The 27,320-nt window shown below is 38.8% G+C and overlaps 1 protein-coding gene and 1 non-coding gene across 8 annotated transcripts in view; one reads left to right on the forward strand and one right to left on the reverse strand.

Moving 5' to 3' along the window:
* SSX2IP (SSX family member 2 interacting protein) overlaps nucleotides 1–27,320 on the reverse strand; it is a 48,327-nt gene that overhangs the window by 4,442 nt on the left and 16,565 nt on the right. For 3 of the 7 annotated variants that reach the window (XM_032870260.1, XM_032870262.1, XM_032870261.1), the window contains exons 2-13: nucleotides 24,320–24,451; nucleotides 23,233–23,402; nucleotides 22,549–22,761; nucleotides 13,773–13,883; nucleotides 11,919–12,054; nucleotides 9,972–10,047; nucleotides 9,712–9,901; nucleotides 6,499–6,649; nucleotides 4,402–4,538; nucleotides 3,894–4,067; nucleotides 795–909; nucleotides 332–497 (exon numbers count right to left, since the gene is read on the reverse strand). In XM_032870260.1, coding sequence (XP_032726151.1) covers nucleotides 332–497; nucleotides 795–909; nucleotides 3,894–4,067; nucleotides 4,402–4,538; nucleotides 6,499–6,649; nucleotides 9,712–9,901; nucleotides 9,972–10,047; nucleotides 11,919–12,054; nucleotides 13,773–13,883; nucleotides 22,549–22,761; nucleotides 23,233–23,402; nucleotides 24,320–24,362 — 1,682 coding nt within the window. In that variant the 5' untranslated portion in view covers nucleotides 24,363–24,451. The remainder of the gene's footprint in view (nucleotides 1–331; nucleotides 498–794; nucleotides 910–3,893; nucleotides 4,068–4,401; nucleotides 4,539–6,498; nucleotides 6,650–9,711; nucleotides 9,902–9,971; nucleotides 10,048–11,918; nucleotides 12,055–13,772; nucleotides 13,884–22,548; nucleotides 22,762–23,232; nucleotides 23,403–24,319; nucleotides 24,452–27,320) is intronic. The other 4 variants (XM_032870265.1, XM_032870263.1, XM_032870264.1 and 1 more) reach the window with 4 other exon arrangements.
* On the forward strand, nucleotides 25,056–25,164 carry LOC116875122. The gene has a single exon (XR_004384142.1). It is a non-coding gene; the product is annotated as a U6 spliceosomal RNA (small nuclear RNA).

The raw sequence follows: 27,320 nt of genomic DNA on the forward strand, positions 1-27,320 counted from the left end.
ATTAAAGAATTCAAAATACTAAGTGATTCCTGTAAATAAGACTGTTTTTTAAATTGTACTTTGGATGTGAAGTGAAAGGAATAACATCATATGATTTCGCTCCCAGCAGAATGGGACCAGGTCTAACTTGCTCACTACTGTCTTCCCAGCACCTAACAAGTGTCCTTACACAATGGCCGCCCAATAAATACTTGCACAACGAATGATCAACCTACTAAATCCTCTCCAAAGCCACTACCATTGCTAACACCACGGAAGTGCCAACTTGCCCTCAGCAGTGCAACTCCAGCAGTGGGACAGAAACATGCAAACATCACCTACAGACCAGTACCTATGCTCAGACGCACAGGAACGTGTCTGGCAAAAGTCTGAAGTAGAAGGAGAAGCGGGAAGAGACTTAGTAAGTTTGGATGCGCAAATCAGAGATCCGTTAGACACGCCGTGAGGCTTCTTCTGCCGTGGTCTCGAGTGCACTGTTAGACTGTCCCGATCAGAACCTGTAAAGAAAGAAAAGAACATAGGAAGTGTGTACGGTGAGTTATCAACAAGGTGAAGGGTACTAACTATGATGATCTTCTGCAGGGGGTGAGGTCTGGGGTAGAACAAGTTAAGGTGGGTGGCCCCTCTAGCCCTTGACTCCGGTTGAGCTAATCTCACCATCTCTTCTGCATATTCCATAAACATTTAAGGATCTAGTTTTTAAAAATATTTGGTGATCTCCAAAGTTGCCTATTAATAATGGACAGTATCTATTTACATGCATTTTCTGATTAAAGAGTTAATGAAGTACTCACTTCCTGAGAAGGCACTGAAAAGTTTCATATTTTCTGAGTTCTGGTGGTCAAAGGTAGTCATATTTAAAAACTGTTGCTTTAACCAACTGGCTCTTTCTTCTTCAAATGCCTTTCTCTATCATAACAAGCAAACCAAAGAAATATTGATCAATATTTCAACATTCACATTGTTGGCATTTCCCATGACTTCTGTAGTTGTTGGTGTTTGCTTTCTGGCTATCATACAGATTTTGTAAGTCAAATGAATTAACCTAGAAAACTAAGAAAAATTTTATTTAAGTAAATTATATTTAAGAAAGAAAAAATCACCCATTTCACCTAATAAACAACTCATCACTATTTTCACATGTTTTGAGTAAACTCAAATGGACAATCCAAAAACAAAAATCATAGCATATTAGCTAAACTCCTGAACATACAGAACATTATAAATATAGAATTACAAACAACAGAAAAATATCCACTGCAAATGAATCCCTTGAGAAAAAGGAGCTCTAACTTTACCAAGCATTGCTCTCAGCCTCTACATCAGCGCCAGCAGCCATCACCACTAAACCACAAGAGGGCACATGTCAGACCTTCCCCTTTCCAACAGTTGATAATCCTAAACTCTCCCTCAGCCCTCAGGTCGCTCAGGATTCCTTCCCATCCTTCCCTGGCCCCAATGGCCCCAGTGCCCAGAGGCAGACAGGTTCTCCTACAGAGAGCTGGGAACAGGACACCAAGTAACCAGAGTATCTCTTGGAACAGGCTGGGAGACAGAGACCCAGAAATAGGTTCCCTGAAGTTAGGAGAAAATGCTGGGGCAAATTTTCCGAGAAAGTTAGCTATTGATGAGACAGATTTTCACAGCTGTGGAGGACTTCCATGCTAGTTACTTTAAACAGAACATAGTCTTTCATTCCAAAATTCAATACAAAATCATGCATCACCAGACATCTGAAGAAAACTAAGGGCATGAGAGAAAAATAGCCAAAATAAAGAGACTAGACCAGAGATAAGATAGTTCAAGAGGCCCTTTTAAAAAAATTCTGATACAAATGATCAGATTTATGAACATCTGTAAAATAATATAGTGCTATATAAAGAAAAGCAAAAAATGAGGACACAAGAAAAAAGACAAATCTAAAATAAAAACTCAGTGGATGAAGGGAAGAGTTAAAAGTGAGAAAATATCCCTGAATTCAGAACATAAAGTTAATCTATAGATATAGTCAGAGGCCAATCATTTGCCTAGTAAAAGCATTCCAGAATGCGAGAAAAGTTAGAGAAGGAAAAAATACAGAACTAAAAATATCCCTAAATGGAAGAAATACAGTGTCTTGAGGTTGAAAAGGAGCTACGCCTAGATATATCCTAGTAAAATTTTGGAACTTTAAGAAGATAAAAAGATGGAGAAAAGAAGGAGAGAAGGCAAAAACAAAGCAGGATATCCACAAAGTACTGTATAAGTAGGCTATATAATAACCAGGCTTCTCACTAGTAAAACCAAACAGCCGAAGAAAGGGAATAACTCAAAGTTTTGAGAGAAAAAGTTGGAAACTAAATTCTGTATCCAGCCAAACCAATCATACGAATTTATTTTTGGATATTCTAGAATTCAGTATACTTTTCACTCACACAATACTTACGAAAAAAATTACTCAAGAAGGTAATATAGCAAATTGAAAAAGGAACCCAAGAAAGAAGATAACATGAGACATAAGCTGAATGTGAGTCAGGAATTCATAAAGGTACAAAGAAAGTCAAGGGATTCACTACACAGGGATATATGAAAGATTCTCTTCCAGGCAGCAGTCTTAGTAACACGGAATATTTTCCATGTGGCCAAATGTATTACTAGGTTAGAGAATGAACATTTACAGAATCACAATGTTGTCAGTGTTCTTTCAAGTGTTAAGTCTCAATCTTGCCCAAAGTACTTACACCTGGATTACTTCACAGGCTAACACTTGACCATGAAAAAGAAAAGCACAGACAAAAACTGGGAAGGAGAGGGACAAGAGAAGTGGAACAAGGATGACTCCAAGAATTTCAGCTTTCATTGAGGGGATAAACGGACACTGTCTCAAGAGGAGCAAACATGAAATGGAAACATTAAATATAATAGTTAAAGAAAAAAAAAGTCAACCATAAGAAACCATTTTTAAAAAGTTAGGTTAAAAAAGTTAATAATATGATGAGTCATATATATATATATATATATAAGACATATATATATATATATATATATATATGACTTCATCATATTAGTAACCTCACCTAAATTATTAACCTCACCTAACTATATATATACATATATTTACAAATATATGTATATATATAGTTAGGTGAGGAACAGTGTAGATGGGAGGTATGATAAGGATAGAAACTCCTTATCTTCCACAGCAGGGGAATCAACAGACTGTTACCAAGGGGAAAAGGCTGAAGTGTATTAAAGTGAAAATTGTACTTCCCAGAAGAATTACAAGTTAGTTGTTACCTCTGAGGAATGAAACTGGCGGTAAGAATGGGTGATATTTTTTCACTTTGTGGCTTTTTATACGGGTTTTTATTTTTGAAACCATGTTCAACACATTACTTCTATAATTTTTGAAAGGGAAATATGTAGGTTAACACATTGTTCAGTTAAAAAGCGAGCTGTAGAAGGGGTATGCACATATCACTGGGGTTGGGGGGGGAGAGCTTCCATTCATACTCCCCTCCCCCACTTCCTAAACAACAAACAGGCTCTCAGTCGCACTGTCTTTTGATGCTGTAGCTACTGACAGTGGCCATATCACAAGTGTCCAAGAGAGATCTCCTGTGGGAAGCTGAACACTCACTAGTAGAAAGCCCACCCAAAGGGGATAATGGATGCTTATGGTTCTCTAAAAAGAAAAGTTTCAATTCCCAAATCTGGTAAAGGCAGAACGATACCCTTCTAAAGTAGTTCACGTGCTTACAATCCCTTCCAGTTATAAGATCACTGGTAAAATACTTGGAAAAAACAAACACCGGATAGCAAACAACCAACCAAAGGCAGAACTTGGATGCAGTCTGCTGCGCCTCCCTAGAACTCTCCAAAGCTCTGCAAGGAAAGCTACTTGTTGAAAATACCTCTAGGCCGAGGCGAATAGCCGCTTCTGTAAAGCTTCGTCTTTCCTTCTCAAAATTCTTTTTTTGCTCTTTAAACAGGGACCACTCCTCCTTGAGGCGCTCCTTCTCTTCCAGCAAATAACAGTCTCGTAGCAGGGAAGTGGTGTCATCGTCACACGCAGTAGCAAGCTGCTGCTATTAAATTTGGAAACATAGTAAGTTCCAGGGGGTCCCTGCAATGCTCCCCGTTAAAATTAGAGCAAGGGAAGCAGGGTCAAACTTTCAGGGAAGGACAGAAATGATGAAAAACCAGAAAGGCAAGCAAGGATTCTCATTTTCCAGCTGGCAAAGTCCCGCCTGAGGAACAGCGTGCGTTGTACCTGTCAGCAAGCCAAGAGTTGAGCTGAGAGCAGAAAAACGACCAATGCTACAGATCTTCTGAGATGCAGGAGCAACAATCTAGCAAGGCTCAGTTAAAATCCTGACCACTCTCACAGGAAAACAGCTTGAAAAGGCAACTCACACCAACCTGTAAAAGCTGCTGCTGAGTTTTAATCATTTCTTTACACTGCTGAATTTCTAACTCGAGTTTTTCAGTTTCTTGTTCGTGGTCTTGTCGTGAGATGACGTCTTCATCGTTAAAACCTTCTAGGTGTACCTTTGAAACTAACATAAAACCAGTCATTTGATATAGGTTTTTACACCACTCAGTTTATGGTGCTTTTTTGAATTATAGTTAAAAATCAAGGCTCTCAGAACTTCTCTTTCTGGACTCTCATAGGTTTTCCTAAAAGGTACTTATTCCCTTTGCCCTTTAAAAATGTCACAGGCTATAATAATACAACTAAATTTATAGTATTTTAGCACTATGAAAAATTTAAAAAGCAAAGCAACTTATTATAAGGGATTCATGACAACTACAAATTCGTACTATTTTTGGACTAAAATGATATCTTTACTAATAGTTCTACTATGAACATTTAACCTGTAATCCCTATTTACCCAAGACTGTCCTAATTAAAACTGGACAACCTAAAAGCATCTGGCTTCAGCTCAGGTCATGACCCAGAGTCCAGGGATCGAGCCCTGCATTGGGCTCCCTGGTCAGCAGAGAGTCTGCTTGTCCCTCTGTCCCTCACCCTGCTAGCGCATGCTCGTGCGCGCTCTCTCTCGCTTGCTTGCTCACTCTCTCAAATAAATAAAATCTTAAAATAATGGACAATCGATACTCACAAAAGAGAAAAATAATTAACAAATCCATAAACTACTTTGGACTCTTCTTCAAAGATCAATGCAGTGCTACAAAGCTTGCAAATTCCTATTCAACAAAGACTAAAAAGACTTGCCATTTACTAAGAGATGGTGACTGACATCAATAAAATCTCATGTAAATTAATTTTGGCATAAAATGTTGATTACTCTTTACTACTGAAGACAATTGACAGTGATTTTATGACTTCTGACATTTAGAATAACTTTTCTTTCAACAGACTTCATTTACTGAGCAGAAACTTTTTCTTGATTTAAAAGCATGCAAACTTTAACAAATATAAATATTAAGAATACATTCATCAGTGTAAATCTATACTATCTGCAGTGACAGGGAATGGTGTCTAAAATACAGTGTTAAATGAAAAAAGCACTGTAGAAAAAATATGTAATGTTCAATTTCTGTTTATATATATATATATATTTTTTTAAAGATTTTATTTATTTATTTTACAAAGAGAGCGTGCGAGTGCATGTGCATGAGCAGCAGAAGGGGCAGAGGGAGAAGGGAGAGAGAGAATCTCAAGCATTCCCCACTGAGTGCAGAGCCCCACATGGGGCTCAATCCCAGAACCTTGAGATCATGACCTAAGCTGAAACCAAGAGTCAGAAGCTGAGCCACCTAGGCATCCCAGTTTTTTATATATTTTTAAATAAATATTTTGTGGGTGCCTGGGTAGCTCGGTCAGTTAAGTGTCTGCCTTTGGCTCAGGTCATGATCCCAGGGTCGTGGGATCAAGTCCAACATTGGGCTCCCTACTCAGTGGGGAGTCTGTTTCTCCCCCTGCCTGCTGCTCCCCCTGCTTGTGCTCTCTATCAAATGAAGAAATAAAATCTTCAAAAAATATATATTTTGTAAATGCCTACAGGAAAATCCAGGAAGATAAGCACCAAACTGTTAAGTGTCATGAACAAGAAACAGAAACCTGAATATTCTACTTCATATACTTCCTAATTGATATTTTATATTAAACATCTATTATTCTGAAAGTAACTTAAAAATAAATTAGTAGGAACCAGGAGTATGCAAGTATCTAGGAATAATAAGCAAAAGGCTCATATTTATACCATATCATGAATAATAATTCTTAATTTCCAAGATCGGTAAGATCAGTTCACCTTATTCAATTGTACGTTGCACTCAGAATTGATGGTTCAGAGAAAGATTCACTGAGGGGAAAGTATTTCTCAGTGAGGTTCAAACCTCCCTCCAGAAGTAGATAGAAGCTTGATTATCAAACCACCAAACTGAGCTCCAGTACTTCAGGGTCTGAGCCCCTGACGTGACTTTCCAAGTGACTGAAATTAAGAACCGAGTGTCACAACTCACTTTGCAGGCACCAAGACAGTAAGTTACCTTGGTTATCAAGTTTTTCTACATGACTTTTCAAAATTCTCCACTGTTTTCTGATGCTGTTGGTAAGCTGCTCTCTCACAGTCTCACAGGAAAGGTCCCACATGCTCTCCCTACTCAGTTCTCCAGCATCTTCTTCAGCATCAGAGATAACCTATGAGCAAGAGAGATTGAGAAGGAAAGACTAGTATCTTAAAATGGCTCCAGATACTCAGGCAGTAGTAATCAAACTGATTATCAGAGATACCCATCAAAATCATTTCTGTGCTGTCTCTTATGCATATGTGACCTAATATTAAAGAGAGAAATTCTCCAACTCAGGCCTCATCATATATGACTTTGAATCCAAATATAGTCAGTGACAAGAGTCACGGAGCTGTGTGAGGAAGAGTTATTCCCTACTTGTCCAGTGTTATGTTAGAGCTCTCACATGCTAATTAATTCCAAATCATGTTACAATGTGGGAAAAATGATGCTTAGAGAAGTAGAGATACTACTGCCCATTATCATATAGCCAAGAGGTAGAATTGAGATCTGAAGTTAGATCAACTTATCTCCCATCCTAGTCTGTTTAAAAAAATAAACCAGTGAGGTTATCTACAAAATAAAAGCAACTGTGAATCCTATTTTTCTCATATAATTCTAAAAAATAAAACTAGAGATTCTTTTTCTTTTTACTCTACCAAGACACTAAATCATAGGAAAATACAGCAAACCACTGACAAAGAATCATACAGAATCAAAGCAGGATAAAGAACATAGGCAAACAGTAATAACATATATTATGTCAAAATAATCTGCAGCTACATAAATAAAAATATGTATTATTATACACACACACACACACACACACACATCTGCATAATAATCTGCAAAGTCCTAAATTTGTTGTTAACATCCAGGAAAGTGGACAGAGATATAATTCCTTAATATGAACAATAAAATATCTTGCTGGGGAAAAAAGAAAACAGACCAAAGATGAAAGAAATGCTGATCAGACTGTTCCCACAGGCAGGTACAGCAGGAATGAGGGAGGGCCTCAGCAGGGAGAACTGTATCAAAGGCTGCCAGAGGTCAAGGTCTCCCAGGGGAAGCAGGTTGGAGCTACTAAGTAGCCTCTGGAGCCACTTGCCAGGAATTCTTCCAAGGAGCCACACCCTCTGTGTGTTAAAGCACCCCAGAATACTATAATTCCATTATTTAAAAAAATGAACACAATTGCTTCACACTGCCCAGACTGAATGAAACTGAAACCACACACTGAAAATAAAAAATTAACTTGAATTTTGGCTATGTGTTATGGCTACACTTAAGCACAATAAAAAATTAATGAAACCTCAAGGCTACCTAGGCATTCTAAGGTTAATCTTATTCCTCTTGCTATAACAGCTCCAAAATCCATAAAAGAAAAGAAGGAATAGAATTAAATTGCAAGAGAAAAAAATTCTAGAAAAGCAGATCTTTTAAAAACAAGAAATCTACTTAAGAGATTATTGCGTCTCCAAAGGTAAACATCTGAATTTTTAAGAATTATACACGAGACTCCCTACTGGCTGTGGTGGCAAGGAGAGGGGAATTGAAATATCTGAGAAAGGTCTCCTTGAGTTACTCCTTACTTGCGCTGAATACACACTGGTAATGTTAGTAAAGGTGGGTCCAAAAACTGCAGACGCTGCGGGAGAAATGGGAACTGCTCACTCAGGAGAGGGCTTTGTGCACGTACACAACAAAAAATGACAGACTTTGACAGAAAAGGCAGAGGTCAAGCAGGTCCTGGATTGGGAGTTTCAAAGACATTCAGGTAATGTTTTTTTTTTTTTTTTTTAAAGAAGGAAAAAAGAGGTAGAAGGTAGGATGTGCTTAATAATTAGTGATACCACAAGGTAAATAATCCCCTCATACAGGTTTATAAAACAAGTTCTGATGACTTGCTGATAATTAGCAGTTCCCATCAACTTTATTTTCAGATTTTAGTCACTTGCCTGACTCTAGAATTTAAACATGTAAAGCGATTAAGTTAAAAGAAATTTTCCCCATTACATGATTTGTTTTCAGACCTCCGCACATATTACTCCCCTTGTGTCACACACTTCTACCCCCAAACTTTAGGAGCCAATTCAAAGGTCACTCTTGTCTGTGAGGCCTTCCTTGATTGCCACACTTCCTCTGCTCAGCACATTTGTATCACCCTATTACAGCTCCTAAGATGTGTAACCATTACTTTGGCCTATGCCCCATCTCCCCAAAAGAGTTTCTTGAATGATGCAATGGACGGAATGTTCATGTTCCTCAAATTCATGGTAAAATTCTAAGGCCCAATATGTGGGTATTCAGAGGTGGGGCCTTCAGGAAGTGAGGAGGTCATGAAAAGTCGTGTCCTCATGCATGGGATGAGTGCCCCTAAAAAGGGACTCCGGTAAGCTGCTCTTTCCAGCATGGAAGGCGGGTGAGTACAAGGAGCCGGCAATGTGCAACCAGGAGAACTTACTCTCCCTAGACATTGACCCTACTAGTATCCCAAGTTTGAACCTCCCAGCTCCAGAACGGTAAAAAATAATTTTCTGTTGTTCTTAACCACCCAGTCTGTGGTAGTTTGTTGTAACAGTCCCAAATGAGACAAAGGAAGGAGTCGAAATTCCTTTTTGCTTTTTCTTTCCGGGGACCAGAACATAAAGTTCATTCTGCAAATTTCTGGACTGAATGATGAGTTGGTTCCCAAAGTTAATAAACATTTCATTCCAAAAGTCAAGCCTGCTTAAAGTACACAATACCTAAACTATTTAGAGGATACTCAGCACAGTGGTTAAAAACATGAACTCTGGGGTGAGACAAACTTGGATTTAAATCCTAGCTCTGTCACCTGTGATACTTGGCTAATGAGATGAGTGCGCCTCATTTTCTTCAGCTATAAAATGGGGATAAATATGATATGCAAAACATTGAATTAGAAAAATGAAATGAGACATGTTCATGAAGTGCTTATCACAGTGTGTGGCACAGAGTAAGTCCCTACAAGGTCACTCACATCATTTCCCAGGCCATGTCCAGAGACACACAGGGACATTCTGTTGTCGTCGTCACAGTGACTAGCGGTAGCAGAGCAATGAGCATTCTGTCCAAAATACCAACGGTGTCCCCAATGGGAATACCTAGCTACTGTCTGAATTGTTTGACTTAGCAATCCGAAACTCTATTAGAGAGGAAAGAGCCACTTACAGTTCCTGTACTATCATCTGCTCTTTCTCTAGGTTTCTGCTTTTGGGGAGAAAGAAGAGAAATCATTTCCTTTTTCATTTGCTGAAGAACCTTCTTAAGTTCAGCATTTTCCATTAGGATTTGTTTCTGACGATATTCATAATCATTCAAGAGAATTTTATACATTTCATCTTCATTCCTGAGGAAGAAACTGTCAGTATGAAAATGCAGTTATAGAAAGGACACACTAATGAAATACATTAATTTAAATTGGACCTTACCTGGCCTCAGTTTTACCCGTCCTCCAGGAGCCTCTTTTTCCATCAGCTCGCCCCACATAATTTAAAACTTCCATAGCTACAAACATGAACATGCAAAACAAAACCAATTCTTACCATACATATGTTTAAGTGTATAAAACTTTAACACACTCTATACAGACTGAACACACAGGTCATCCTGGTATAGATTAGGATTTGGGCTCAAACAGCCCGGACTTCAAGTTCCAGTTCTCCATCCCTGAGAAACACTAAGATCTTGACCAGTTATTTAACTACGAAGCCTGTTTCTTCATCAATACAGAGGGAATAATGAAAGTATCTACCCAAGAGTTGTTGTGAAGAGTAAAAGAAGTTGTTACAACACTTAACAAAGTGATTGGTAAGTATTATTTTATTATCATTATTCATTTTATCATTGGGGTTGGCAAACTATGGCCTGCAGGCCAGCTGCCTGATTTTCTAGATACATTTTATTAGCACACTGCCAGACCATGTGTTAATACAGTTTTACACTACAGGTGCAGGGGTGAACAGCTGTGACCAAAGACTAGAGACTCCACAAACCTGAACATGTTTACTATGAGAATCTTTACAGAAAAAGTCTGCCAAGCCCTGTGTTGCCATCATCAAAGGAGTCAAGGCCCCTGTGTATTACTTTCTCTTCTGTCTGGCGGGGGGATGGAAGCAGTTGGCAGGAAGTAAGAAGACAGTAAGTTATTGTAATTTTAGACTTGATAAAATCATTATGAGACTGTCACTTCCAGTTAGCTTTGGGACTAGGAAACAGTCAGACTCCCATAAAATAAGGGCTCTGTTACCAGTCACATCTTTAATAAACTTCTCTAATCAGTTGTTACATTTTATACTTCCAGCATTTCCTCCTGCTCTGTATTTAATTCATGAATGAACATGAGGTTAACCAACGAAGTTTAAATTTGATTACCCAAAGATTTTCCAATGCTGTCTTAACTGCTTATTATGCTTTCATTTTTCAGTGATTTTTATAAAATAAGCTAGCCGACTGAGTGCGAGAGCTCTGCTCCACTAGATCCGTGGGGATGCCACCAGCACCGAGCCGCCTGCTGACAGCAGACACGGCCCACCACAGGACAGCCTGAGACATCTGCTCATCAGCTGTTGTGTCAGCAAGTCCCGCCAAGCTCAGCTTCGGAAACCACAGTTCAGGGAATTACCATACACTGTGGCTTAGAACACGACCTACAGTCCACCTGGAAACCACTGTCAGATAAATCAGTGCCTGGATTTCCTGTGCCGTATCTTCCCAGGCCAGCAAAACTGTATCTGCGCAGTGATAGTCGTGCGTGTGTGTGTGCACGCTTGTGTGCATGCGTGCATGTGCACATAGTTCTACTTTTCCACCTATGTGATTCTCCTGAAATTATGCACGTACTTGGATGAAGCTGCAAATTGATTTTCAAAAGAGTAACACTAGAAAAAAGTTCACCTTAAGCGCAACCATAAGCATAACATTCACAGTCCATCCTTCAGACTAGATGCTTCAAAAATGCACAGCAACACTTATTTAAAGGAACTGATGTAAATGATTTGGTCTGATAAATAATTTTATGAAGTTAATTCTAAAATCACACTTGTTTTGACACTTAGACACTCATCTTGAGTTTTCATATGATCAGTTCTTTGTTATGGAAGATCAGAATATCCTCTGGCTTAGTTTTTCCACTGTGGAACTACAACTGTCATATTTTAAAAAAAATTGTAATTATATGCAACAAAGGAAGCAAAGCAAAATTATTATTTTTGCTAGTGTGCTGCCTCAATTTCTAGTTTATATGGATACACACCATCTACAAACAACTGCATAAAGCATAAAAATAATACTTCATGAGTTATCATGCTCCATCTATTCATTTTTTTAGCATGCTAGCTTTATTTATTCTACTTTATCTTAACCAGTTGGTTTCTTACCTATTTTTTTATCCTTCTTGTTCATAACAAGTTGATGTAGACGTTCCTTTAATTTATTATATTCCCGTTCTTTTCTCTTCATATCATGATTATACTGAGTAGCTCGACTTGCAATGATATTTTGTAATTTTTGTACCTGGAAAAAAGCATTTTGGATCAAATGAATCCCTTTATGATTGATAACCCCAGGTACGATTTGTAAATTCAAAAAAGAGAAGTCCTAGCATTCACCTCCTCATAAAATAATTTTAGGATTATTCTTCCATCCCAATAACCACTGGAAGTCAATTTTTAAAGTATCATTAGGTGAATCACATGAAGTCTTTACTTCTTAATTCTGAAATTTGTAGAGCTGCTAACTTCCTAAATTATTTTTCTACTTTTCTTTATTGTGCTATGTTAGTCACCATAAAATACATCATTAGTTTTTGAGCAGTGTTCCAAGAGTCATTGTTTATGTACAACACCAGTGTTCCTTAGTGTTCCAAGAGTTACTGTTTATGTACAACACCCAGTGCTCCTTTTTATGCTACGTACAGACTCTGCTCATTTAGAAACCAGAAACGCTTACAGAAGTATTAAAGTGATTAAAGCTTCGTCTGAAACAAGAATTAACCTGATTATCTGCTGTGACTTCCTTATACTGTATAACTGACTTGACTCACGTGATTCCTTGTTAATCTGTGACAAACTAGCCCTAGCACATCACAGCACATAAGGAGGTTTGTTTTTATCTGACCATGAACAGTTATCAAATTAGAGTAAGTTCAAACAGCAGACAGAATCTGGTTCAAACACTTGCTGAGTACCTACTACGCGTCCAGCCCTGCAGCTCGGTGTTTAGATCTACTGCGGCTTCTCAGGAAGCCCTAGATAGGAAGTGTGTTCTATTCTATACAAACATTTTTAATCTCTGCTGGAGATGATGTTTAACTCAATTCCTACTAAAGATTAACTATATTCAAATCACTTATGTGTAATCTGCAGATCTAGTCAAAATTTTCAGTGAAACAACTCAAGGAAATGCATAAGCAACCTTGCAGTTTAAGATACTTCACTATCCACTAACTGCATTACTAAACAGTCAAAATATGACAAAACAATCTGCCTAAATCACTATAAAATCATGAAAGAAATAAGCTCCCCTAAAAGTCCTTAATTATAGTTTAAAAAAAAAACAACATTGAAAATAAATATTGTGTTTTTATAGTTATTACATGGCCAGGTTCGAAGTGCAGAGGGGTAAGAACATAATGATTTCTTCTTATATACTTTAAAAAATGGTAATTTCAAATGCATTAACTCCGTAGATCCAAATACTAAGTAGTCACTGTAGCAGAAATGAAATTAAAATCATGATGTCGACAACAATCAGAAATAAGATTTGTAATGTGAATTGCTTTTTAAAAAAAAATAGTAACTCTTGTGCCCCTTTAGTCAAGTAATTAATAGCTTGACTGGATGAACAATGGCAGTATTTAATACAGAGACAGAAGAGGCATGCCGGATATTAAGTATAGGTATGGCAGAGAATAAAAGATCTGCATTTAAAGCACCCTGGTGCCTAAGAAAAAGTTGTAATGCACCAGAGTCCAGGACGGACAGCAGAGGACACTGGCTGTCACAAGCTATGGACCAATATACTAAACTCTATGAATCCACTTGGGGCCGGGGGTGCCAGGGAGAGCTCCTGAGCTCAGTTAAATACGCTGCAACGCTGTACACAGAGGTGCACCGTACCAGTCTGACAAAGGATGAATTAATGTTCTTGTTTTAAAGTGGGGTATGGTCATGTCAAATCCAAAAGGAAAAAAAAAATCACTTAAACTTCATCTTCAATAACTGACAACCCACCTCATCTTTTTCATTTTTCAGTAGCTGATGCAAATTCCGGTTCTTGCACTGTAATTGTCTGTCTCTCTCCTGAAGCCCAATCATTTCTCTCCTGGAGGTTTCCAGTTGTTCCTAAAACATCCATATGCAACAGTGATTAAAATTAACATAGGACTTGGAACAAATGAATTCTTCAAAGATTAGTAAAAACAATGTACACATACTAGGATTTGTTAGCTAGAACTGCAGTTTAATGGCTCACAAAATGTTCACTTAAAACAATTAATATAAGACAATACTGTAAGGTTATAAATTTACTTAAGTTTAAACGTCATATGGTAATTTCTTAAAATACCAACATTTTTTATATATATACACATGAGTTTCAAAGTGCATCCCTTGAAAGGCAATCTTCACTTATTCCAGTGATGCAGCCACTGGACACTTTTTTTTTTTAATTTTATTTTTTATGAACATATAACATATTTTTATCCCCAGGGGTACAGGTCTGCGAATCGTCAGGTTTACACATTTCACAGCACTCACCATAGCACATACCCTCCCCAATGTCCATAACCCCACCCCCCCAACCCCCCTCCCCCCATCAAGCCTCAGTTTGTTTTGTGAGATTAAGAGTAACTTATGGTTTGTCTCCCTCCCAATCCCATCTTGTTTCATTTACTCTTCTCCTACCCCCTTAACTCCCCATGTTGCATCTCCTCTCCCTCATATCAGGGAGATCATATGATAGTTGTCTTTCTCTGATTGACTTATTTCGTTAAGCATGATACCCTCTAGTTCCATCCACGTCGTCGCAAATGGCAAGATTTCATTTCTTTTGATGGCTGCATAGTATTCCATTGTGTATATATACCACATCTTCTTCTTTATCCATTCATCTGTTGATGGACATCTAGGTTCTTTCCATAGTTTGGCTATTATAGACATTGCTGCTATAAACATTCGGGTGCACGTGCCCCTTCGGATCACGTTTGTATCTTTAGGGTAAATACCCAGTAGTGCAATTGCTGGGTCATAGGGTAGTTCTATTTTCAACATTTTGAGGAACCTCCATGCTGTTTTCCAGAGTGGTTGCACCAGCTTGCATTCCCACCAACAGTGTAGGAGGGTTCCCCTTTCTCCACATCCTCGCCAGCATCTGTCATCTCCTGACTTGTTAATTTTAGCCATTCTGACTGATGTGAGGTGATATCTCATTGTGGTTTTGATTTGTATTTCCCTGATGCCGAGTGATAAGGAGCACTTTTTCATGTGTCTGTTGGCCACCTGGATGTCTTCTTTGCAGAAATGTCTGTTCATGTCTTCTGCCCATTTCTTGATTGGATTATTTGTTCTTTGGATGTTGAGTTTGCTAAGTTCTTTATAGATTCTGGACACTAGCCCTTTATCTGATATGTCGTTTGCAAATATCTTCTCCCATTCTGTCAGTTGTCTTTTGGTTTTGTTAACTGTTTCCTTTGCTGTGCAAAAGCTTTTGATCTTGATAAAATCCCAATAGTTCATTTTTGCCCTTGCTTCCCTTGCCTTTGGCGATGTTCCTAGGAAGATGTTGCTGCGGCTGAGGTCGAAGAGGTTGCTGCCTGTGTTCTTCTCAAGGATTTTGATGGATTCCTTTCTCACATTGAGGTCCTACATCCATTTTGAGTCTATTTTCGTGTGTGGTATAAGGAAATGATCCAATTTCATTTTTCTGCATGGGGCTGTCCAATTTTCCCAACACCATTTATTGAAGAGGCTGTCTTTTTTCCATTGGACATTCTATCCTGCTTTGTCGAAGATTAGTTGACCATAGAGTTGAGGGTCTATTTCTGGGCTCTCTATTCTGTTCCACTTATCTATGTGCCTGTTTTTGTGCCAGTACCATGCTGTCTTGATGACGACAGCTTTGTAATAGAGCTTGAAGTCCGGAATTGTGATGCCACCAACTTTGGCTTTCTTTTTCAATGTTCCTTTGGCTATTCGAGGGCTTTTCTGGTTCCATATAAATTTTAGGATTTTTTGTTCCATTTCTTTGAAAAAAATGGATGGTACTTTGATAGGAATTGCATTAAATGTGTAGATTGCTTTAGGTAGCATAGACATTTTCACAATATTTATTCTTCCAATCAAGGAGCATGAAACATTTTTCCATTTCTTCATGTCTTCCTCAATTTCTTTCATGAGTACTTTATAGTTTTCGGAGTATAGATTCTTAGCCTCTTTGGTTAGGTTTATTCCTAGGTATCTTATAGTTTTGGGTGCAATTGTAAATGGGATTGAATCCTTAATTTCTCTTTCTTCTGTCTTGTTGTTGGTGTAGAGAAATGCAACTGATTTCTGTGCATTGATTTTATATCCTGACACTTTACTGAATTCCTGTACAAGTTCTAGCAGTTTTGGAGTGGAGTCTTTTGGGTTTTCCACATATAGTATCATATCATCTGCGAAGAGTGAGAGTTTGACTTCTTCTTTGCCGATCTGGATGCCTTTAATTTCCTTTTGTTGTCTGATTGCTGAGGCTAGGACTTCTAGTACTATGTTGAATAGCAGTGGTGATAATGGACATCCCTGCCTTGTTCCTGACCTTAGCGGAAAAGCTTTCAGTTTTTCTCCATTGAGAATGATATTTGCAGTGGGTTTTTCATAGATGGCTTTGATAATATCGAGGTGTGTGCCCTCTATCCCTACACTTTGAAGAGTTTTGATCAGGAAGGGATGCTGTACTTTGTCAAATGCTTTTTCAGCATCTGTGGAGAGTATCATATGGTTCTTGTTCTTTCTTTTATTAATGTGTTGTATCACATTGATTGATTTGCAGATATTGAACCAATCTTGCAGCCCTGGAATAAATCCCACTTGGTCGTGGTGAATAATCCTTTTAATGTACTGTTGAATCCTATGGGCTAGTATTTTGGTGAGAATTTTTGCATCTGTGTTCATCAAGGATATTGGTCTGTAGTTCTCTTTTTTGATGGGATCCTTGTCTGGTTTTGGGATCAAGGTGATGCTGGCCTCATAAAATGAGTTTGGAAGTTTTCCTTCCATTCCTATTTTTTGGAACAGTTTCAGGAGAATAGGAATTAATTATTCTTTGTTTGGTAGAATTCCCCCGGGAAGCCGTCTGGCCCTGGGCTTTTGTTTGTTTGGAGATTTTTGATGACTGTTTCAATCTCCTTACTGGTTATGGGTCTGTTCAGGCTATTTCTTCCTGGTTCAGTTGTGGTAGTTTATATGTCTCTAGGAATGCATCCATTTCTTCCAGATTGTCAAATTTGTTGGCGTAGAGTTGCTCATAGTATGTTCTTATAATTGTATTTCTTTGGTGTTAGTTGTGATCTCTCCTCTTTCATTCATGATTTTATTTATTTGGGTCCTTTCTCTTTTCTTTTTGATAAGTCTGGCCAGGGGTTTATCAATCTTATTAATTCTTTCAAAGAACCAGCTCCTAGTTTTGTTGATTTGTTCTATTGTTTTTTTGGTTTCTATTTCATTGATTTCTGTTCTGATCTTTATGATTTCTCTTCTCCTGCTGGGTTTAGGGTTTCTTTCTTGTTCTTTCTCCAGCTCCTTTAGGTGTAGGGTTAGGTTGTGTACCTGAGAACTTTCTTGTTTCTTGAGAAAGGCTTGTACTGCTATATATTTTCCTCTCAGGACTGCCTTTGTTGTGTCCCACAGGTTTTGAACCGTTGTGTTTTCATTATCATTTGTTTCCATGAATTTTTTCAATTCTTTAATTTCCTGGTTGACCCATTCATTTTTTAGAAGGATGCTGTTTAGTCTCCATGTATTTGGGTTCTTTCCAAATTTCCTCTTGTGATTGAGTTCTAGCTTCAGAGCTTTGTGGTCTGAAAATATGCAGGGAATGATCCCAACCTTTTGATACCGGTTGAGACCTGATTTAGCACTGAGGATGTGATCTATTCTGGAGAATGTTCCATGTGCACCAGAGAAGAATGTGTATTCTGTTGCTTTGGGATGGAATGTTCTGAATATATCTGTGAGGTCCATCTGGTCCAGTGTGTCATTTAAGGCCTTTATTTCCTTATTGATCTTTTGCTTGGATGATCTTTCCATTTCAGTGAGGGAGTATTAAAGTCCCCTATGATTATTGTATTATTGTTGATGTGTTTCTTTGATTTTGTTATTAATTGGTTTATATAGTTGGCTGCTCCCACATTAGGGGCATAGATATTTAAAATTGTTAGAACTTCTTATTGGACAGATCCTTTGAGTATGATATAGTGTCCTTCCTCATCTCTTATTATAGTCTTTGGCTTAAAATCTACTTGATCTGATAGAAGGATTGCCACTCCTGCTTTCTTCTGATGTCCATTAGCATGGTAAATTCTTTTCCACCCTCTCACTTTAAATCTGGAGGTGGCTTCAGGTTTAAAATGAGTTTCTTGTAGGCAACATATAGATGGGTTTTGTTTTTTTATCCATTCTGATACCTGTGTCTTTTGATTGGGACATTTAGCCCATTAACATTCAGGGTAACTATTGAGAGATATGAATTTAGTGCCATTGTATTGCCTGTAAGGTGACTGTTATTGTATATTGTCTCTGTTCCTTTCTGATCTACTACTTTTAGGGTCTCTCTTTGCTTAGAGGACCCCTTTCAATATTTCCTGTAGAGCTGGTTTGGTGTTTGCAAATTCTTTCAGTTTTTGTTTGTCCTGGAAGCTTTTAATCTCTTCTATTTTCAATGATAGCCTAGCTGGATATAGTATTCTTGGCTGCATGTTTTTCTCGTTCAGTGCTCTGAATATATCATGCCAGCTCTTTCTGGCCTGCCAGGTCTCTGTCGATAAGTCTGCTGCCAATCTAATATTTTTACCATTGTATGTTACAGACTTCTTGTCCCAGGCTGCTTTCAGGATTTTCTCTTTGTCACTAAGACTTGTAAATTTTACTATTAGGTGATGGGGTGTGGACCTATTCTTATTGATTTTGAGGGGGGTTCTCTGAACCTCCTGGATTTTGATGCTTGTTCCCTTTGCCATATGGGGAAATTCTCTCCAATAATTCTCTCCAATACCTTCTGCTCCCCTCTTTCTTCTTCTTCTGGAATCCCAATTATTCTAATGTTGTTTCGTCTTATGGTGTCACTTATCTCTCGAATTCTGCCCTCGTGGTCCAGTAGCTGTTTGTCCCTCTTTTGCTCAGCTTCTTTATTTTCTGTCATTTGGTCTTCTATATCGCTAATTCTTTCTTCTGCCTCATTTATCCTAGCAGTGAGAGCCTCCATTTTTTATTGCACCTCATTAATAGCTTTTTTGATTTCAACTTGGTTAGATTTTAGTTATTTCTCGAGAAAGGGCTTTTATATCTCCCGAGAGGGTTTCTCTAATATCTTCCATGCCTTTTTCGAGCCCGGCTAGAACCTTGAGAATCGTCATTCTGAACTCTAGAGCTGACATATTACCAATGTCTGTATTGATTAGGTCCCTAGCCTTTGGTACTACCTCTTGTTCCTTTTTTTGTGGTGAATTTTTCCGCCTTGTCATTTTGTCCAGATAAGAGTATATGAAGGAGCAAGTAAAATACTAAAAGGGTGGCAAAGACCCCATAAAAATATGCTTTAACCAAATCAGAAGAGATCCCAAATCATGAGGGGGGAGAAAGGGGATAAAAAGAGGTTCAGAAAGGAAAAAAAAAAAAAAAAAAAGAAACAATTAAAAAAAGAAAACGAATAAAGAAAAAATATAAAAAAGAAAAAATATATATATATTAGATAAACTAGTTTAAAAACGTTAGAAAAGGGTAAAAGTTAAAAAAAATTTGGTAGAAGAAGAGAAAAAAAAATTGAAAAAGAAAAAAAAATTAAATTAACTGCAAGGCTAAAGAATCATGGGGAGAAAGCCATGAGTTCCGTGCTTTGCTTTCTCCTCCTCTGGAATTCCGCTGCTCTCCTTGGTATTGAAACTGCACTCCTTGGTAGGTGAACTTGGTCCTGGCTGGGTTTCTTGTTGATCTTCTGGGGGAGGGGCCTGTTGTAGTGATTCTCAAGTGTCTTTGCCCCAGGCAGAGTTGCACCGCCCTTACCAGGGGCCGGGCTGAGTAATCCGCCCGGGTTTGCTTTCGGGAGCTTTTGTTCCCTAAGCGGTTTCCGTAGAGTCCGGATGGCGGCCTCCCAGTCTCCGGCCCGGAGGAGCCGAGAGCCCGGGGCCCCACTCCTCAGTGTGCCCTCAGAGAACAGCGCCCAATTACTCCCATCACCCTGGCCTCCGGCCGCGCTCCGAGCTGACCGAGCCTGCGACCGGTTTAAGGTAACCCCAAGTTTAGAGCTCACTCCTCGGCTCTGTCTCTGTAGCCGGCTTCCCCGTTCTAATACCTGCAAGCTCTGCGACACTCAGACACCCATGATCCTTCTGTGACCCTGCGAGGCCACGCTGACCCCGCGTGGGCTTCACCCCGGTTAAGCCTCTGGAGCGATGTCCCTCAGCGGAACAGACTTTTAAAAGTCCTGATTTTGTGCTCCGTTGCTCCGCCGCTTGCCGGGAGCCGGCCCCTCCCCCCGCGGTCTATCTTCCCGTCGCTTTGGATTCACTTCTCCGCCAGTCCTACCTTTCAGAAAGTGGTTGATTTTCTGTTTCTAGAATTGCTGTTCTTATTCTCTTCGATCTTCCGTTGGATTTGTAGGTGTTTGCAATCTTTAGATAAGCTATCTAGCTGATCTCCCGCTACCTGAAGTAGTCTCAGCTGCTACTTCTCCACCATCTTGACTCCTCCTCCACTGGACACTTTTTTAAATCTCCTTTTCGGACTCTTTAGCACTTCTACGGTACATTCTTTGAGAAAGAATCAAAGTGATGTGGAGCTTCTTTAGAAAGCTCTTTAGGAAGACGTGGAGCAAAGTGGGAACCCTTCAGGTCAGAAAGGGTGGGACTCCAGCACAACATTCGTTCTCCCTTGCAAGTGCTAACCTCTGAAGATTTTTTTTCCAGAAGGGAATGGCAGCATTGCTGGAATCAGTACAAGATAAGATGTTCATTTTGAATTCATTCCACACATTTCCTGAGGAAATGTGCCAAGTTCTGCATGAGGCCACTGGGATATTTTTAAAATCCTCTTGTCTTTATAAAATATAAAAGCCACTCAAGTTATGGCATAACTGACCACAAATAACAACTTGCACAATACCTATAACAATGGGCCTCAAGAAGAGTTAGGAATTTGTGAAATTTAGGAACACACCTCTGATAACTCCAAAGTTACCAGAATTTTTGGCACCTTCTTCTTCAGAGTGTTTATGACTTCCTATCATGCCAGACCATTTGGAATGACTAAAGTTAGAGGCACTGGGCCAGTTGCTATGTCCCATATATGTCAAATCAGATTCACTTTGAGTGATTATCAATGCTTTACTTGAACTCCCCATCAGCCCTGCAAATCTACACACCCCCCTACTACATCACTTATCTCATACTATCATCCCTTATAAACCTGAGACAGATACTGGGCCGGTCTCCTAAATTCATGACTCTCTTATTCCCCAAATTCAGTTTTTCATAAAACTCTACCCATTTTACCTCCCACGTCTGCTTCATATTTCACTTTTACCATCTCCACTGGTACTACCTTAGTTCAAGTCCAAAACCTCTCTGGCTCTGGCAGCTGCTAAGGCCTACTAACAGCTGTCCTTTCCACCAGGACTTCTGGGCTCCCCACCTCTGTCCCAAATACAAATCTGCCCCTTCCCCATAGTTTCTCCACCATACTGCCAGGCTGATATCTACCTGATACCAATGATGCCTTCTTCTCACTTACATTCCTTGGTGCCTTCGCATTTCTGCACGGTGCCTCACATCCTCGGATGCCTAGGGCCTGGTGTCACCTCTGTCATTCATCATCATCACCATACAGTTCAGCCCCTACAGAGCTACTGACTATTCCCTGAAAGTCAAATGCTCTTTCCTACCTCTAGGCTTTCTACAGGTTATATACCCTCTGCCTAAAACACCTTCTCCAAACAGTAGCAAATGTGTACTTACTCCTCCAACCAGAGATCAAATGTGAACTCTCTGTGAAGCCTCCCCTCACCTCCCACACCAAGACCTAATGAAGCAAATAATTATGGTTCAATGTATCTCCTTCCACTATGCTACAATCTCCTTGGGAGCAAGGACTGGGTTCACTCTGTGAAACCCAGTGTGCCTGGCACAAAAATACTCAATAAATTTTGCTCAATGAATTGAATGAATCGTATACTAGATCCAGAAGCTCTTCAAGGACAGATCAGCAACTTTTACCACTGAACAAACATTTCTGTCCAGAGAAAAATACCGGATTTTGGCTCAGGTCAAATTAAAAGAGAAGAATTAGAAGATTTCCTGGAAAACATTCTATACTCTGGGCTGTCCTAATAAGCAACCACTCCTCAGAGGAAAGGTTAAACAGATCTGGATTATCAATATCATTGTGTAATTATTCACTAGCTACCTAAAAAACATTTGGCCAAGGTTACCTATGTATAAAAGTTTTAATGCAGAATTACAGCCTTCAAGTGCTTACAACTCTGAATCAATCTAATTCATAAGACCTTCCCTAGGTCTCTCTGATTAAGATTAAAGTATTATCCATAACTCACAGCCTTTTTATAACCTTGGAGGCCACTAACTACCCCCTCCAGCTCACCACAGGTCCCTCCCTCAGAAATGACCTCTATCCTTCAGGCATTGTAGGATAAAAACCCATGTATAAAAACCCAAAAATGTCAAAGAGAAAACAGTTATCACTTGGCTTAGCTTATGAGACATTTGGCTTATTGAAATATAGGTCAACATGCAAGTTCTACCTTAAGTTTTGCATAGCAGTTCTGCAGATGGTCCATATCACTTCCCAGTTTCAGATTTTGTGTTTCTACATTTTCCTGAGCTAGAAGATTCTTCCGCTGAAGTACAAGTAGCTCATTCATACAATTTAAAACAGCAACTATATTTAATTCTCTCTTTGTGTCTTTACCTTTGGATTCTTCATATAATGAAGGAAAACCGAAAGTCGTCAATTCCTGGTAGGAGAAAATGTTTTCTTCAAAGTTGGTTACCAAATGACTTAATATAGAAACAAAAGACAGAAATCTTTTCTCAGAAATAATGAAAACTATCCTAAGTTAAGAAAACTGTAAATATCCCAAAGGACAAAAAACTGAGAGAACTAAGAGAGGCTCTTTTTAGCCTCTGCTCTACAAGTGCCTGTGTCCTGGGCAAGGAACTTAGTGTATCAGTAAAATAAGGGAAAGAGTCCAGGGGAGAAGTCTCTAGGACAATGTGGAGGCCAACCTGCTCCTGACAAACACGTTTACCATGTATTCACATGGAACGCTCACCACAGTTCTTTGCCTGTCTCATATGTTGTAAGTCCCAGGCCAAGTCATAACAATATACGTGTGCTTGACAAGTGTTTTTCTCATAACTTTGATATGTTTTGTTATATAACATGATTTATGCTATTGCTTCTCACACACAAATTTTTTTTTTACCTGATCAAGATACGAAATACTTTGTTCAATATTCTCTTCTGTGCAGAAGGCACTGAAAAAACTGTGCACATTTTTTGATAAAGGTATTGAAGAACATAGCACTTGCTGTGAATATAAACTTGATGGAGACATCTTTGTTTCTGAGGTATATTGACAGATATTTTTGCTTTCTGAAAGAATAAAAGGCATTTACTTAAACAACTTAAAAAGCATGCAAAGCAAACTACCTCCATTACCAAAGATTTTGAATTATATAAATATTTTTAAGAATTTTCAAATTAAGGCAAAACTGTTCTTTGTATGAAAACTACATACAATTGACCCTTGAACAACACAGGGGTTAGGGGCACCAACCCCTCATGCAGCAGAAAAGCTGTGTGCTACTGATGACTTCCACAAAACTGCACAGCTAACAGCCTACTGATGACAAGAAGCCTTTCCAGTAACAGCTGATTCACACATATTTTGCATGTTATATGCACTACATTAGTATATTCTTACAATAAGGCGAGCTGGGGAAAAAAGTTACTAAGAAAGTAATGAGAGAAAATACATTTACAGTATTATATTACATTTATTGAAAAAAAAAATCCATGTATAAGTGGACCCACACATTTCAAACCTATGTTATCCAAGAATCAACTGAACTTTTTTCCAAGAAGATACAACGAGAGTGCCCTTAGTAGGCATGTTAAGCTACAATATACTACTTTAATTTATAGTATTTCAGACTTATAAAAATAACAAATAAGAATCACCTGAGTCAAAGGTTATATATTAAAGGAACAAATTATAGCAACATATTGAAGTAGCCAATAAATTTATTTCAAACACATAAACATTCTTCTCCAAAATAATAACAATCAAACCATCATCTATCAAAGGCACTGAACCCCACTAATTATGGCACAATTCTTAGCTTTCCCAGATAAATTTTCTGAAGATAAAAGTTAGATATTTTACAACTATTTATGTCTCTCTCTAGTCACATCTTCCGTACTTGCAGTAATTATTTTACGGTTTCATTTAAAAATTCACCTCTACAATTAAAACCACTTTAGTTTACACTCCTTTTAGGCTCCATTACCTGAAGACAGATGTGGGTCTGTAACAGTCATCCACTCTCCCATAGCAGTCACCAGAGCCAGGCTACCTGAGGAACCAGTTCAGCAGTGAACCATTCAGTCCAGCTGCTGTCACCCTTCTATGTAGGCATCTCCTTAAAAAACAAATTGTAAAACAGTACCATTTAACCAAAAATATAAAAGCAAATACAAAATCAATGGGTAAAAAGGATTTTGCATTATTTATTTCCATACACTCCCATACAGAACATGGTAGAGTTCATTATAACCGTGTGTGTGTGTGTGTGTGTGTGTGTGTCTGTGTGTGGAGTGTTTAAGGATCAGGAGTAAAGGGTTATCAATTTCTACCAAGGTATTCACATTACTTCATATGCAAAGTACACAGTACATAATTTGACTCACATTGTAAATCTAAGGTACAACATGGTACTAAACATGGTACTAAAAAAGATTTCAATATATCCTCAATAATAAAGTACAAACTATTTCTACAGATAAGAGGATGAAAAACTTCTTGGCTAGCATTTTCATTTTTTGTTTTTACTAACTATATCAGCAAAAAAATTTTTTTAATTTATTATAGAAAAAAGCACACTTCCATACACTGCTCTCCAGAGAGATCACATCAATTCATACCACTACCAGAAATTTGGCAATATGTATCACATCTTACAAACAAAATATATTTTGACCCAGAAATACCACTTTAAAAATCTTATCCTAACAAAAAAATGATTTGTGCTTGCTTTGGCAACACATCCACTAAAATCAGAACAATACAGAGAAGATCAGCATGGCCCTGCACAAGGATGATGACATGCAAATTCCTGAAGCGTACCCTGAAACTGATATTGCACTGTTACGTTAACTAACTGGAATTTAAATAAAACCTTAGAAAAGAAAAAAAAATGATTTGTACAGGGGTGCCTGGGTGGGTCAGCAGGTTAAGCCTCCTGCCTTTGGCTCAGGTCATGATCTCAGGTACTGGGATCGGGCTGCATCGGGCTCTCTCCTCAGCAGGGAATCTGCTTCCCCCTCTCTCTGGCTGCCTCTCTGCCTACTTGTGATCTCTCTGTCAAATAAATAAATAAAATCTTTAAAAAAAAATGATTTATACAAGGATTCATCTACATGTTGCTCTTGATAATGTCAAAAAACTGGAACTAGCTTACATGCTCCACAGGAGCCTAGTTAAATGAATGACACATTTATACAACAGATCACCTTTAAACACAACCACGTGGAATTAGGGTGGTTAACCAATACATATGAATGAAGTGAACCAAGTCTAAGAACCTTTCATGGAACCATTTCACACAAATTTTTAGCCTATCGTCATGTTTCTACTTTTTTAGAGAGAAAATGGAAGAAATAAATATTTCTCCATCATAAAAAAATTCAAATGAAATTATAAATGGCAACTGGGAACTGATTTCAAGGTTAGGGATAGAAGGAGGACTGAAGGCTACAGGCAAACTGGAGAGCACTGGTGCCACCACTTTGGACACCTGCTTCTCAGCTACAATACATTATTATGGCCATATAATATTTGGCCATATAATGGCCAAAAGAGAAAGCAGATCATGTGTTGCTATCTTTCCATCATTCAAGGGATGTTGGAATTCTGGATTTTTATGTGAAATCTTGCAATTCGTAAATTCGTAAGGAGCTACTTAAAAAGATTATGCAAGGTACACTATGGGAAGGGGATGCAGCTGGAAGGAGAATGTGAGAGCCTTTTGCATCTTGAGCTCAGAGAAGGCTGCACAAGCCACCATATTGTACACTTAAGATCTGGGCACTTGACTGGATGTAAGTTATATTTCTAATGGCTATATTTTTTTAAAAAAGACTTCATGTATTTATTTGACACAGAGAGAGAGAGTACGCACAAGTAGGGGGAGCAGCAGGGACAGGGAGAGGGAGAAGCAGGCTCTCCACTAAGCAGGGAGCCTGACATGGGACTGGATCCCAGGGCCCTAGAATCATGACCTGAGCCTAAGGGAGCCACTTGACCAACTAAGCCATTCAGGAGCCCCTAATGACAACATTTTTTAATAAGCCAAGTAAAATGAGTCTTTAGGCCAGATCTGGACTGTGAATCAGAGTTCACAACCCCTATTCTGAATATTTAAGATTGTGGAGAAATAGGGGTGCCTGGGTGGCTCAGTCAGATAAGCGTCTGCCTTCAGCTCAGTTCATGAGCCCAGAGGTCAGGACCCGCATCACATCATCAGGCTCCCTGCTCTGAGGTGGGGGAATCGGCTACTAGCCCTCCGTCTGCTCCTCACCCTCTCCCACCCCCGGCTCATGCTGTCGCTTGCTCCCTCTCAAATAAATAAATCTTTTTTTAAGAGATTATGTAGAAATATTCATAATGGAATGCTGAAGTGAGATGAAAATTTTCATTCATTCGATAGATTTTTAAATGTGCTGCTACATGACAGGCACACTCTTTTAGGCACAGGGGAGGCCCTGCCCTCAAGTTCACATTCTAGTGGGGGGTGGAAATAGATAACAAAGCAATAAATTAACATAACAGAGAGTGATGGGAACTATAAAGAAAACAAAATACAGTAACATGAGAGAGTACTGGAGTGGGATATTCAGATTCACCAAGGAAGGCTGCACCAGGACGCGGACATTTGATAATATACAGTCAGCCACAAGATGATCGATGACCAGAGCCGCCCAGGTAGAGGAAACAGCAGGTACAAAGACCCAAAATGGAAACGAACTTGGTAAGTATGAAAACCATAAAGGCGGCCAGTGCCTTTGGAGCACAGTACACAAGGAGAGACGGTAGGAAGCTGAATTTTCTCTAAGTTGCGATGAAAAGCTAGTGAAGGACTTTAGGCAGGAAAGCCAACAGGATCTTCTTTAGGGTGTGAAAAAGATCCCCTTCAGCTTTACTCTACCCTCTACCCTCTGCGTATATTTATTACAGGTGGGTGACAGTGGGAGGCTGGAAGATATTGGGCCACTGCAATAGTTCAGGCAAGA

Source organism: Lontra canadensis, unplaced genomic scaffold (assembly GCF_010015895.1).
Source record: "Lontra canadensis isolate GAN:19392208 unplaced genomic scaffold, GSC_riverotter_1.0 scaffold40, whole genome shotgun sequence".
Taxonomy (NCBI): domain Eukaryota; kingdom Metazoa; phylum Chordata; class Mammalia; order Carnivora; family Mustelidae; genus Lontra; species Lontra canadensis.